Raw genomic sequence first — 12,018 nt, 5'->3', positions numbered from 1 at the left:
AGCTCCGAGAGAAAACACTTCTTTCTAACACTGTTTCATGGGAGAACTTGCAGCCTCAGCTCCTGCAGATGAGAGCTGAGAGCAGCTGAGAGTTGGAGCGCTGCCTGAACATCATCCCAAATCTCTTGTTACCCTGGGAGGCCAGGCCTTCACCTATCCTCCTGCGAGAGGATCCATACCATGGGGTGCTGACCCACGCTGGTGGTGGCACTTCACAGTTGTCCTCTCTCCTTTCAGAAGCACACTCTCTGCTGTTAGTGTCCCACAAGGAGATGTCCCATACCTGCTGTGCACACGCAGGGATCTCAGCACCACGTCCCCAGCGCTGGCCCATCCCCTGTTTGCACAACAGATGTTCCTACAAATAAAACCTCTGTAAGGTTTTCAGCAGAGGAACTTGTAGCAGCTGGCACTCCTGTGAGCAACTTTTCAGATATGGTGCATACAGAAGTTCAGGGGTGCAGCACTGTTCACACTGTGCAGACATTTCCAATGTTCTTTGCAGCTATCCGGTGTAAAACACACATAAAATGGAAGCTGTGACTGACACTGGTGTGTGCATTAGCAGAGAGCAAGTGGTAGGATGCTGAGCTCTGCTGGACTGGCAGAGAGAGCTGCCACCTCCACACCACATCACCCACTGCAAAGATCCTGACTGTGGGTGCAGCCCCCCTCTATTGGGGTGCCCTGACAAGCACTACCTGGAGGCAGCTGGCTGGGAGCTCAGAGGGACTTCCCCTCTGCTTTCAGGCCCTTCCCTCCCCTGCAGCCAAGGCTTGCTGACAGCTGCAGGGAAGTGCTTCCCCCTGCTGCAACTCTAGCAGCTGCTGCTCTCTGCCAGCCACTGCTGTCCAAACGCTTGCTGTTCACCACCCGTGATGCCTGCAGCTTAGCCAACTGCTTATCCTGCTGAGCTCACTGCTCTTTGGAGGTGGAAAAAAACTGAAAGCCATGAAACTAAAGTCTCATCTGAGTCCAGCACCAGGAGCTGGCGGGGGGTGCTTTCCTCAGAACACTCACTCCTCATCACAGCTCCCTGCTGTGCAGAAGGAGGCTTTGGACTGAGGCTGCTGCTCACCATCTTGCCTTTGTCATTTCTGCCCTTCCCCTGCATCCCCCTGATGGCTGATGTGGCAGAGGATGAGAAAGATGGAGTCCTTGGCTACTTGTGTGTAACATTTTGCTTGTTTGGAGGTTTTTGTGTCTTAGGAAACAGCACTGCTTTTAAAGCTGCAGCAAGCTAGAGAGCACTTTGGGGCAGACAATACAAAATCATCTGTTCCCATAACAAGAACCATGCTACCACTATGGCCCTTGTTCATGCTGGTGCCGCAGCACCCGTCATTGTGAGGTGCTGGAGGGCTGCTCAGATTGTGCCTAGGTGCTGCACAATGGGCTGTTTTTCGCTGCATCTGTTTCCTATTGAGATCAGCTCTCAGAAGCTGAACAGTGTGCTGTGCTTGGAACAGCACATCCAGGAGCACTGGAGGTGATGAAAACAGGCTGAGCTGGAAGCCCCTGTCCACAGGGTCTGCTTTTCATGATCCTGTAACTCGCCAAGGCAGCCTCTGTCCTGACAGCTCCTAGCCTGCACTGAGCCAAAACTTTCACTGGGGGCTGCTAGATCAGAGTTCCTACTTCTATATCCCAGTTTAAGTTCTTAGGAGGCGGTTTGTCACCAGAGGGTTCAGTTTCCAGTTTGTCCCCATGACTTCCCTCTCCCCAGAGCCATGCCTGCTCCCTGTTGCTGCAGGGCTTTGGCAATGTTGGGGTGCACATATTGTACCTGCACCACTTTGGAGTCTACTGTATCTGTGCTGGGGAGACAGATAGATTAAGCCATTTACAACCCCAGTGGGATCAACCCCAAGGAGCTAGAAGACTATGAGAAGGTGAGTTGAGCCCAGCCTGTTTTCTCAGCACAGGGCGATGATTGGTACAAGCAAAGGCACAGACTGCTGTGCACCATACCAGGTGCTCAGAGCAGGCCCAGTGCCATCTGGGGACCTGCACCACTGTGTGCAAGTGAGAGCAGCCCAGCTATAACTTCACTCTGGGCACTCCACAACCCGAGGAGGCATCTCATCACTTCACTGACAACTCATTCACTGTGCCGGAGGAACAGAAAGTGAGGAAGAGGTGGCAGGTCACGTAACTGAGGGGAAGAGGAGAGCCCAAGCCTTTCCCTTTACTGACAGGAGCGAGGACCACTGACCTTGGCTGGCTCTTCTGGCATCTTCAGTCTTTCTTTTACCAGATCCTCTCCTTAGGGCAGAGAGCATGACATCCTTGAATGTACTGGGAGTCACTGTGTTGTCTGACACTGGAAACTGGGGACTGCAGATAAGAGTGAACAAAGCAGGGAACTGCTACAGAAACAAGATTCTACCCTTTGCTGAAAGCTCTAGGGAGCTTAAGGGACAGGGCATGCTGGAACCTGGGACTCTGACACAGCCAAGGTCTTTTGCAGCCTGAGCCATTAATCATTCTGTGCAAAATATGAGGTCTGAGCATCTGCTGCCCCCAACAGCTCTGGTGAGGAGGCAAGCACTCACACCCTTGCCCCTAGGAGTGACCTGATGAGAGGATAATGGCAGCAGGGAATGAGCCTGTCCCTGGTTTCTTCTTTCATTTCTTCTTTTCCTGTCTGCTCTGCTTGAGCTCTCCAATCATTGTCGAAGCCACCAAAAGCCCCACTACACCAGAAGCACATGACATATTCTCATGAAGAGATGTGCTTGTCATCCAGTATGTCCATCCCCAAACACACAGGGAGATGGCAGGCTCGTGCCTCTTTAGGCCACATGGTGTTGTCAGCTGCACTGTTGTGAATCCAGCCTGGCTCTGCCAGGCTCTGACAGCAAGCAACATTATGGTGCTGTCTCAGTTGTTTCCTAACTTACTCCAGCTCCTGAGTGAATCCTAGGAGCTCAGCTTGCTGCTTTCCCTTCTATACCCTCCCAGTTTTAGGCAGTGGCAGACTACAGGGCTTGCAGCTGTCATCAGTATGTCCTGCAGTTGCTTATAGGCCACAGCAAACCACATCACATTGCGTGGAACACCACAGCAGCTGGTGTTCTGTTAGGGACACTGCAGTTCTAGGATTTAGCTTTCCAAGCAACCTCAGGACTGTCCCTGAGGGCAGGCATGGCCCAAGGCTGTTGAGGAGACCCCCAGATTTGTCGTGGGTCTCAGGGTTATTGTAAGCAGCAAATCTAGAGCGTGTACTGCCCGTGGCAGGACATCTGTGTGAATGCAGGTGGGGTGACTGTATCCTTCTTCCAGTGGCTGAAGAACCTGAACCACATTAGCTACAGCTGCCTCACCTCGAGCAGGAGTCCAGCTACTGTCTCCTGCAGCCATTGCAGCATGGCCTGGAGCAGTGCTTTGACAAAGCCTACTGTGGTATAATCCCTTCTGTCCCATTGCCTGAGTTGTAGGCCCGTGTGGCTATAAGTGCTCCTAGCACAGTGGCCCTGCTCATCCAGCAAGGGCAGTCTGTGGGACAGCTGATGTTTGCAGTGTCACACTGCCGTGCGTGAGCTTGGAGTGGGGCCAAGGCTGGGACAGGGCATGTGGGGCTGTGTTTCTCTTGCAGACTCAGTGCAGTGCTCCCAGGCCAGTTGAGTGTGCCAGAGGCTGGTCCTGTAGTAGTCCCAGCCTGGCTCTGGGGACGCAGCCCAGCTGGCTCAGGGGGTGCCACCAGCCTCCCACACCAACCTGCAGAGTCTGTCACGCTTTCAGCCACTGCCCACATCCACTTCCACTCTGAAAGCTGCACTCCCAGCTCTGCTTAGGGAGCCAGCCCTGCTAGTGTTAGGGAGAGCCCTGTCTCGCACCTTTTAACGATGTGTCCAGCTGTGCCCAGTGGGTGCTGCAGGTGCTGCTGCAGCTGGTACAGACACAGGAAGCAGAGCCAGGGATTTGCAAGCATCAGCAAACCTGTTGTGTGTCCGTGCTGACTGCTGCAAGCTACAGTTCACCAGTAAATTTGGCAAGGGAGAACAGTGGGGGAAGGCTCTGCACAACCTCTCTACTCTGTGCTGCCACCAAGGGGCTGCAGGCTGGTTGGGGTCCTCATGGTGGTCACATTGCAGCTGGGAGACACACGTAACTGCCATGTCCTCCGTGCTCCAAGGGGAACGGGGCAGCATAGGAGGGTAGACATGGCAGAGGAGAGGTTCCCCTTTGCTCTGTGTTTCTAGCACAAAGATCAGGGCTCACCTTTAGGAGGCAACTCACATTCAGCAGCACATCCTGCTGCTCTGGGCAGGTGTGAGCCTGCAGGAAGAACACTGTGCCCAGCACCTGAGCCCCCTTTGCTAGCACAGCCTGTGTCAGCTGGCAGCAACAGGGGCAGAGCTGGGAGAGAACCAGGGCTCGAGGCCAGGACTGTGTCCATCCTCCTTCTGCCACAGGGTCCTTGGTCCCAGAGGGTCCCCTCCTTTTGCCCGCAGACTCATGCAGACAGGTGGCACAGGGACACTGCCTGCATCCCCAGCTCAGCCAGAGTGTGCTGTCTGCTGCCCCAACAGCAATAAGCAGGCAGGAGAGTTTGGTCTCCACGAGGACCTGCTCTCACAGCCCGCCCCAGCCCCGCACTCTTTCTCCCCCAAACCTGCACAAACCACTAAAGAGGGGAACAGACCAAGGGATCCCACAACCAGCACCAGGGGGCTACAGACAAGAGTTGGCTTTATTCATGGACACGGTGGCAGCTGTGTCACTGGCAGCTGCACTCGTATTGCACATCCAGCAACGAGGGTGGGGGGATATCCATGCCACGTCACAACACAGCGTCAGCACTACAGGACCTCGGGGAGGGTGCAGGCACCGTCTCCACCCAGCAGGCTGGGGAGCGGGCTCGGATACCGAGGGCTCACAAAGGCAAAAGACCCGTCCACCCATAGATAGAGATAGATATATTAAAAAAGAAAAAGAAAACAAAACCAAAAACAGTTCCACGATGACCAGAGCAGAACCTCAGGGACACGCATGCAAGCAAAATGTACAGCAGCCCGTGCGCAGGTAAACATGCTTTGTACACACACAGACGCACCGGGACGCAGCCGGGGCTTACGGCGCTGGGAGGGAGGCAGAGCTGTAAGCCCGGGCACCACGGACACACGCACACACGCACACACAGCAGCCCCTGCGGGCAGTGCCCACGGCTTGGGCACACGCTGAGGCTGCAGGGCTCGGACACAGCGGGTTCTCACTGCTAGACACGGTACGGAGACATGGACATGGTCCCTTGGAACGGAACTGGAGGAAGAACTTGTGAGCGAACGGGGCAGGGGCAACCCTGCTCCTCCCCGGTACGTAGGCGCTGGCCGGGGCCAGCAGGGGAGGAGCAGGGGGCTACCGGCGGTTCGTTGTGCTGCTGGTGGAAGAGGCAAGGACAGGGTTCCATTATGCCTCTGGCTCGTATTCCTGGTATTCCTCCTGCGAGATGGGAAAAGAAAGAGCAGTGAGAAGGCTCAGCTGGGACAGTTCCTCCAACCACACCTGCCTGACCTCCAGGCTCCCTGCTCCGGGTGCTGTAGAGCTGGCAGGCTCCTGGCTCCTCTCCCCACAGCGATGCCACCAGGCGCTGAGCACAGCTCGCATCCCTGCAGTGCCATCCTTTCCCCTCACCTGTGGGGACTCCTCGTAGCTCTCCCCCTCCGGCTCCAGCAGCGGCTCAACCAGCGGCTCTTCCACAGCCTCCTGGGCCACCTCCTCGGCCTGGGGGTGAAGCGGGTGGTCAGTTCCACGCATGCATCCCTCGAACGTCACCCTTCCGGGGAGGGAATTACCCGGGGGACCTGGCAGGGACCAGGCACACGCCCACACGGGGTGGGATAGAGCCAGGACGGAATGATACGGGGCGAAGTGGGGGTGCTGGCAGGGCACCCGGTGCTCACAGCAGCACACAAAGCTGGGAAGGGACAGGAAAGCGACTGTGGAAGTGCGCATCCCCGCAATGCTCATCCCCAGGAGGGTGACGCGTGCTGGCGCCTTCAGCCCCCCTCGAGGTGCCGGAGCATCCCGCATCCCGGGCGGGGCGGATAACCCTTCCCCAGGGCCGGGCAGAGCGGCTGGAGGAGGACGGCCGGTCCCCCCGCGCGGCGGCGGTGCGTGCCGTGGCCTCATTTCTTCAGCTGCTGCTATTTTGGGCTAAGCTGGAAGCGAGAGGAGCCCGCCGCCCCTCCCGCCCCAGCGCTCCCGCAGCTGTCAGGTCACCTCGCGGCGCAACGCGGCGATGCCGCCCCGCCGGCCCCGCGCCGCCATGCGGGGATCCACGCACGCACACGTCCGCAGCAGCCGCGCACGCAGCCGCCACGCGGGGGACCCTCCGTCCCCCCCGCCCCGGCCCCGGGGACGCTCAGATGGGGACCCTTCAGCAGCGCGCCGGGTGCCACCGGGGGGTCCCCGCCGAGAGGAGGGCGGTGCAGCGGCGTGCGGGGAGGGGGGGAATCACCTTCAGGTCCGCGGGGAATTCCTCCTTCTTCACCAGCCCCGTGGCCGCCGCGATGTTGCCGGCGCCCGAGAACGCCGCTTCGCCCAGCTGGGACGCCTGTTCCTTCGCCTTCTCGGCCACTGCGGGAGCCGGGGGTGCGTGTCAGTGTCCCCCGAGCCAGGGAGAGGGGCCGGGGGGGGCTGATGGCTAGTCAGGCGCAGGACCGGGCTCCCATCCCCCCGCCCCCCCTCCGTGCCCGGGGCCGCGGCTCTGCAGCTGGGCACGGAGTGCGGGCGGCGCCGCAAATCCTGTGCTGCGGGCCCCGTTATGTAAGTGGCTTTAGCCGGGTGACATCAGCCCCTCGCTTAGCCCCGACCCGGTTAGCACGGCTGCGCTTGCGGGGGCAGGAAGGACCGTACCTGAGGTGACGCCTTGCACCACGCCTTGGGTTTTGCTCCCTGGGGGTAGAAACAGAGAGAGACGTGGATCAGTGCGCCCCTCGCTGAGCAGCCCCCGATTCCCCCCACGGGAGGGCTCGGGAGGGCTGCCGGATGCACGGGGCGCGCTTCTGCACGGGGCGGCCCGGAGATGCGGACAGTTCTTCTGCGGGACGGGGCCCCCGGGCACCGCGGGACCCCCGCCTGGGGCAGCGCCCCGGGCACGGAGAGCCCCGCTCGGCACCGCTCCACCCCTCGCCCAGTGGGATGAAGCAGCACCCAGTTCCCAGCAGCCCGAAGCCGCAGCCCGGCTGCACCATTCACCCGTGTGTACTCCGGGGCACGAATTCTCCCTGGAGGGACAAACGGCTCCCCGGCATTTCCGCTCCAAGCCGGGCACATCTCAGCGCATCCCACCGAAGCTCCCCGCAAGCGGTGCCCGAGCATCGCCGCAGCCCCGCGGCGCCTCCGCTCTGAGTCCCGGAGCGTCCTCGGCGTAGAGCCGCGGGGGTCCCAGCCGCGGGGTCCCACTCCTCTGCAACCCCTCCGCCCCATCCCCGCGGGCAGAGCGCTGCGGACGGAGCTCGCCGGTGCCGCCGGGGACGGGGAGCGAGAGCCGGGGGTAGGGGGACTGGTGGGGACAGCAGGGGGATGGGCGGGAGGATGCAAGGGCAAATGCGGGAGGTTGCAAGGACGGGAGGGGGGAGACACGCAGGCCGGGTCGGCCCTTACCGACATAGAGGACCCCTTCCTTGGTCTTCTCGGCGGCCTCAGCCACCCCCTGCTTGGTCTTCTCGGCGGCGGCGACCACCCCCTCCTTGGCCTTGGACAAGCCCTTCATGAACACCTCCATGGCGGCTCTGCGGGGAGAGGCCGCACGGCTTCACCCCGGCCCGGCGCCCGCCCGCCTCGCGCATCCCCGCGCCCTCGATAGCCGCCCCGCCCCGCACCGCCGCCCCCGACCCCGCACCGCCCCGCTCCCGCCGCGCCGCCCGACCTGGCTCGGTGGCGGGCACACGGGCACGCGGGCACACGGGGACGGGCGGGGCGCGGCGCGGGCCGGGCCGAGCCGGGCCGGGCTGCGGCGGGGCGGGCTCAGTGCGGCTGTGCCGGAGCCGCGTTGCGCTGTGCTGCGCTGCGCTGCGCCGTGATGCGCCGTGATGCGCGGGGGGGACCGCGCCGTGCGAGCTGAGCCGTGCTGGGCACCGTGCACGGCTGAACCGTGACGTGCCGAACCGTGCTGAACCGTGCCAAGCCGAGCAGTGCCGAGCCGTGCCGAACCGAGCCCAACCGCGTCGTGCCGTTCCGCGCTGAGCCGTGCCGAACCGAGTCGGACCGGGCCGAACCGGACCGTGCACGGGGATGTACTGCCCCCGTGTGGTGAGGTACAAGGGTGGCCAAGCACGGCTCTGCCCGATCTTGGCATGGCTTTGCTCGGAATAGTTCAGAACAACACGTTTTGGCAAATCGTGGCTTGGCTCAGCTCCACACGGCTCAGCGTGACTCAGCCCGGCCCAGCACAGTACGGCATGGCATGGAATGGCTCGTGTTGCCTCGGCACATCTTGACAAGGCTCAGTTTGGCTCAGCTTGGTTTGGCATGGTTTGGCACAACGTGGCTCTGTGCAATTTGAAAACGTTTGGCATGGCACGGCTCGGCTCAGCACGGTTCAGCCTGCTTTGCAATGCTCATAAAGCACACTGCACACTTTGCAGATTTCAGCACAGCTCCTCAAGCTCAGCATGCTTCAGCATGGCTTGGCTTGACACAGCTTGGCATGTTTTGGCACGGTTCATCATGGCTCAGCTTGGCACAGTTTGACACATTTGGGCACATTTCTGCATGGCTCAGCACATTCTGGCTCAGCACGGCACAGCACAGCTTGGCACAGCTTGGCACAGCTCAGCACAGCACAGCTCATTATGGCTGACTGTGGCTAAGGTGAAGCCATGGTACAGTTTGGCATGATTTGGCACAGCACCTTTCAGCATGTCTTGGCGCAGCTTGGTACTGCATGGCTCGGTGCAGTCTGGCTCAGCATGGTTCAGCATGGCGCAGCACAGCTGGGCACAGTTTGGCACAGCTTGACACAGCTGGGCACGATTTGGATCAACATGGCTCAGCTCAGCCTGGCATGCTGCAGCACGGCTCGGCACTGTTGGATATGGCTCCACACAGTATGGCATGGCTTGGTGTGGTTTAGCACTGCTCAGCTTGGGGTGGTTTGGCATGGCTAAGCTTGACAATGCTCAGCACAGCTTGAAACTATACATTTAAACAGAGCTCGGCTCAGTATGACTCAGCACAGTTAGGCACAGATTGTGCAGAACCAGATTGGTTCTGCATGGCTCAGCTCTGCACATTTTGGCATAGCTCTGCACAGTTTAGGACAATCTGGCATGCTTTGGCATGGCTAGACTGGGCTTGGCAAGTCTCAGAGCGGTTTGTCATACCTTGGTGCACCTTAGCACGGCACAGCACAGCTTGGTACAGTTTGGCACTTTATAGTTCTGCGCATTTTGGCATGGCTCGGCATGATTTGGCATGGTTTGCCTTGGCCCACTTGGCTTGGTTCAGCATGGCTTAGCTCAGCACGGTTTGGCATGGCACAGTTCTGCACATTTCAGCATGTCTTGGCATGGTCTGGCACAGCTTGGCAGATTTCAGCACAGCTCCTCATGCTCAGCATGCTTTGGCACGGCTTGGCTTGACACAGTTCAGCACATCTCAATTCTACACATGTTGGCATGGTTTGGCACAGTTCAGCACAGTTTGGCATGGCTCGACCCAGCTCAGTACTGCATGGCACCATTAGGCATGGTTTGGCTTGGCACAGCTTGGCATGGCTTGGCATGGCTCAGCACAACTTGGCACAGTCTGGCTTGGCACATTTCGTCAAGGTTTGGCGCAGCTTAGCAAGATTTGGCATTGTGTGTCATGGCTTGGTATGATACAGCTCAGCACAGCTCACCTCCTCATGGCATGGTGCAGTTTGACACAGCAGCTTTTAGCACAGTTCATCACAGACCCAGACTCTCCCTACTGTTTCCTTACTCCTGATCCCATCCCTTGCCCCACTGCACCCTGTTCCCACTCCATGCCATCCTATCCCACATTCCAGCCTATCCCTCTGCCATGCTACTCCCCCAACCCCATCAACAAATTCTGGTCCCATCCTGTCCCACTACATCCCTACTTCCTGACCCTGCCCTGCCCTGCCCTGCCCTGCCCTGCCCTGCCCTGCCCTGCCCTGCCCTGCCCCCTCCCTACAGCCTCCACACCCTCTCCCCAGCTGCAGCAGGGCACTTATCCCACTCAGCTGAGAGCCCTTAAAAGCACAGGGTGAGAATAGGGCTGTGTTGGTTGGGATGGCTTCAGGGGAGCAGGTGGGTGTTTCCTTGATCCCATAGTTTCTATGGGACTGGGGTGGGCAGTGGGCACTTGGCAGCTTTGACTTGTGGGGCTGCGCCCCTATGGGGTGGCTGTGCTGTTTCCCCAGAGGAGACAGGAGGAGCGGCGCAGGCGCAGGGCTCAGCAGCAGGAGCTGCAGGTGGCAGAGAGCCTGGGCAAGCACCCACTGCACAACAGGTACGTGGTCCTGGCTGTGGGAAGCATCCCAGCACCAGATGGGTGTCTGGGGAGGGGTCCAGCCTAGCTGACAGCCCTGTTGTCCTTCAGGTGGGCCCTGTGGTTCTTCAAGAATGACAAGAGCAAGATGTGGCAGGCCAACCTACGCCTGGTCACCAAATTCAGCACGGTGGAGGACTTCTGGGCGTGAGTGCCATCCCAACTCTAGGAGTTTTGGGGTCTGGGGATTTGGGTGTCTGTGGGGCACCTCCTCTCATTGCTCTCCATATGTCTCTGCTGCAGGCTGTACACCCACATCCAGCTGGCCAGCAAGCTGACATCGGGCTGTGACTATTCCCTCTTCAAGGTGTGACAGCCCTGCACCCCAGTACCATGAGGCACAGGGTGCTGCTTGGACCCCATCCCTGTGCCCCAAGCTGGCTTTGGCCGTTGTGAGCATTCCTTCTCTGTCCCAGGACGGCATTGAGCCCATGTGGGAGGACAGCCAGAACAAGCGTGGTGGGCGCTGGCTCATCACCCTCGCCAAGCAGCAGAGGCATACAGAGTTGGACCGCTTCTGGCTGGAGACGGTGCGTACCGGGCCGGGGCAGCGCCATCCCCCTGCTGCTGTCCTGAGCCCAGCCTGGGATCCTTCTCCTCCCTGCAGCTCCTGTGCCTCATCGGGGAGATGTTCGATGAGTACAGCGATGAGGTGTGCGGGGCCGTCATCAACATCCGTGCCAAGGGGGACAAGATCGCCATCTGGACCCGGGAGGCGGAGAACCGGGAGGGGGTCACCCACATCGGGTAATGCGGGGCGGGGCGGTTCCTGGTGGGGCCGACCCATGGCGGTGGGGCTGTTCCCGGGGCTTTGCCCTGACCTCATTCTCCTCTACGGAGCAGGGGCTGGTGGTGGGGAGGTGGGCGTTGGACTGGGTGGGGGATGCCCCCCGTTCTGCCCCCCCCCCCCCCCCCCCCTTCCTCCCACAGGCGCGTCTATAAGGAGCACCTGGGGCTGTCGCAGAAGGTGGCCATCGGGTACCAGGCGCACGCGGACACGGCCACCAAGAGCGGCTCCCTCACCAAGAACAAATTTATTGTGTGAGCACGGGGGGAGCGGGACCCCGCTGCCCGACCCCGCAATGAATGGTTGCAGCTCAGCGGGCTCCGTGTGTGCTGGCGTTGTGCGGGGGTGAGGGGCGGGCTGCTGTTGGGGGCTGTCCCCGTGTCACCACCCGCTCTCGGGTTGTTTCCCAGCAGGGGGGAGGCGGCCGTAGGCTTGTAGACCGCTAAGCCGAGGCCGGTTTCAGGGGCTGCAGTGCCAGCTCCGAACCACGCGGTGGTGCCGCCTGCCCGTGGCTGGCAGTGGGGCGGGGGGGGAATGAAGCGGGGGGGGGGGGGGGAGGGTCTGCGGGTGCTGAGCTCCATCTCACGCGGCGTTAATGGCCCTTTGTGGCCCCAGCAAGGGCAGCGTGAAGGAGTGCGGGATGGGGGCTGCCGCCTCTCTACACAGCGCGGCTGCCCTACAACTCCCCTTGCTATGGGGCTGAGCCCCAGAGCCTGCTGCCCATT

General features: G+C 60.5%; 2 protein-coding genes across 2 annotated transcripts; one reads left to right on the top strand and one right to left on the bottom strand.

Annotated features, from left to right (window-relative positions):
* Positions 1-4,678: 4,678 nt before the first annotated feature.
* Positions 4,679-7,914, bottom strand: SNCB (synuclein beta). Its single transcript, XM_042832919.1, has 6 exons — positions 7,877-7,914; positions 7,612-7,739; positions 6,862-6,900; positions 6,464-6,582; positions 5,638-5,727; positions 4,679-5,445 (listed from the first exon to the last, which is right to left on the bottom strand). Exons 2-6 carry the CDS (start codon positions 7,730-7,732, stop codon positions 5,413-5,415), a joined length of 402 nt encoding a protein of 133 aa, XP_042688853.1. The 5' UTR covers positions 7,733-7,739; positions 7,877-7,914; the 3' UTR covers positions 4,679-5,412.
* A 2,333-nt stretch (positions 7,915-10,247) lies between these two features.
* On the top strand, positions 10,248-11,551 carry LOC122167947 (eukaryotic translation initiation factor 4E-like). The gene is made up of 7 exons (XM_042832906.1): positions 10,248-10,265; positions 10,379-10,467; positions 10,558-10,653; positions 10,750-10,813; positions 10,923-11,036; positions 11,114-11,253; positions 11,437-11,551. Exons 1-7 carry the CDS (start codon positions 10,248-10,250, stop codon positions 11,549-11,551), a joined length of 636 nt encoding a protein of 211 aa, XP_042688840.1.
* Positions 11,552-12,018: the final 467 nt, after the last annotated feature.

The sequence above is a fragment of the Centrocercus urophasianus genome, unplaced genomic scaffold (genome assembly GCF_019232065.1).
Source record: "Centrocercus urophasianus isolate 14NV4802_14NV808 unplaced genomic scaffold, USGS_Curo_1.0 seq_1084, whole genome shotgun sequence".
Classification (NCBI taxonomy): domain Eukaryota; kingdom Metazoa; phylum Chordata; class Aves; order Galliformes; family Phasianidae; genus Centrocercus; species Centrocercus urophasianus.
This window is presented reverse-complemented; position numbering and strand designations above follow the sequence as displayed.

What these genes read in the sequence shown, in the direction of transcription:
- SNCB (XM_042832919.1), bottom strand. Translation starts at nt 7,732, where the DNA reads ATGGAGGTGTTCATGAAGGGCTTGTCCAAGGCCAAGGAGGGGGTGGTC. An exon ending in GGTGCAAGGCGTCACCTCAG is followed by an intron (nt 6,583 to 6,861) that starts GTACGGTCCTTC and finishes CGGCTCCCGCAG; the next exon opens with TGGCCGAGAAGGCGAAGGAA. An exon ending in AATTCCCCGCGGACCTGAAG is followed by an intron (nt 5,728 to 6,463) that starts GTGATTCCCCCC and finishes CTTCACCCCCAG; the next exon opens with GCCGAGGAGGTGGCCCAGGA.
- LOC122167947 (XM_042832906.1), top strand. An exon ending in ACGGTGGAGGACTTCTGGGC is followed by an intron (nt 10,654 to 10,749) that starts GTGAGTGCCATC and finishes TCTCTGCTGCAG; the next exon opens with GCTGTACACCCACATCCAGC. An exon ending in ACCGCTTCTGGCTGGAGACG is followed by an intron (nt 11,037 to 11,113) that starts GTGCGTACCGGG and finishes TCCTCCCTGCAG; the next exon opens with CTCCTGTGCCTCATCGGGGA.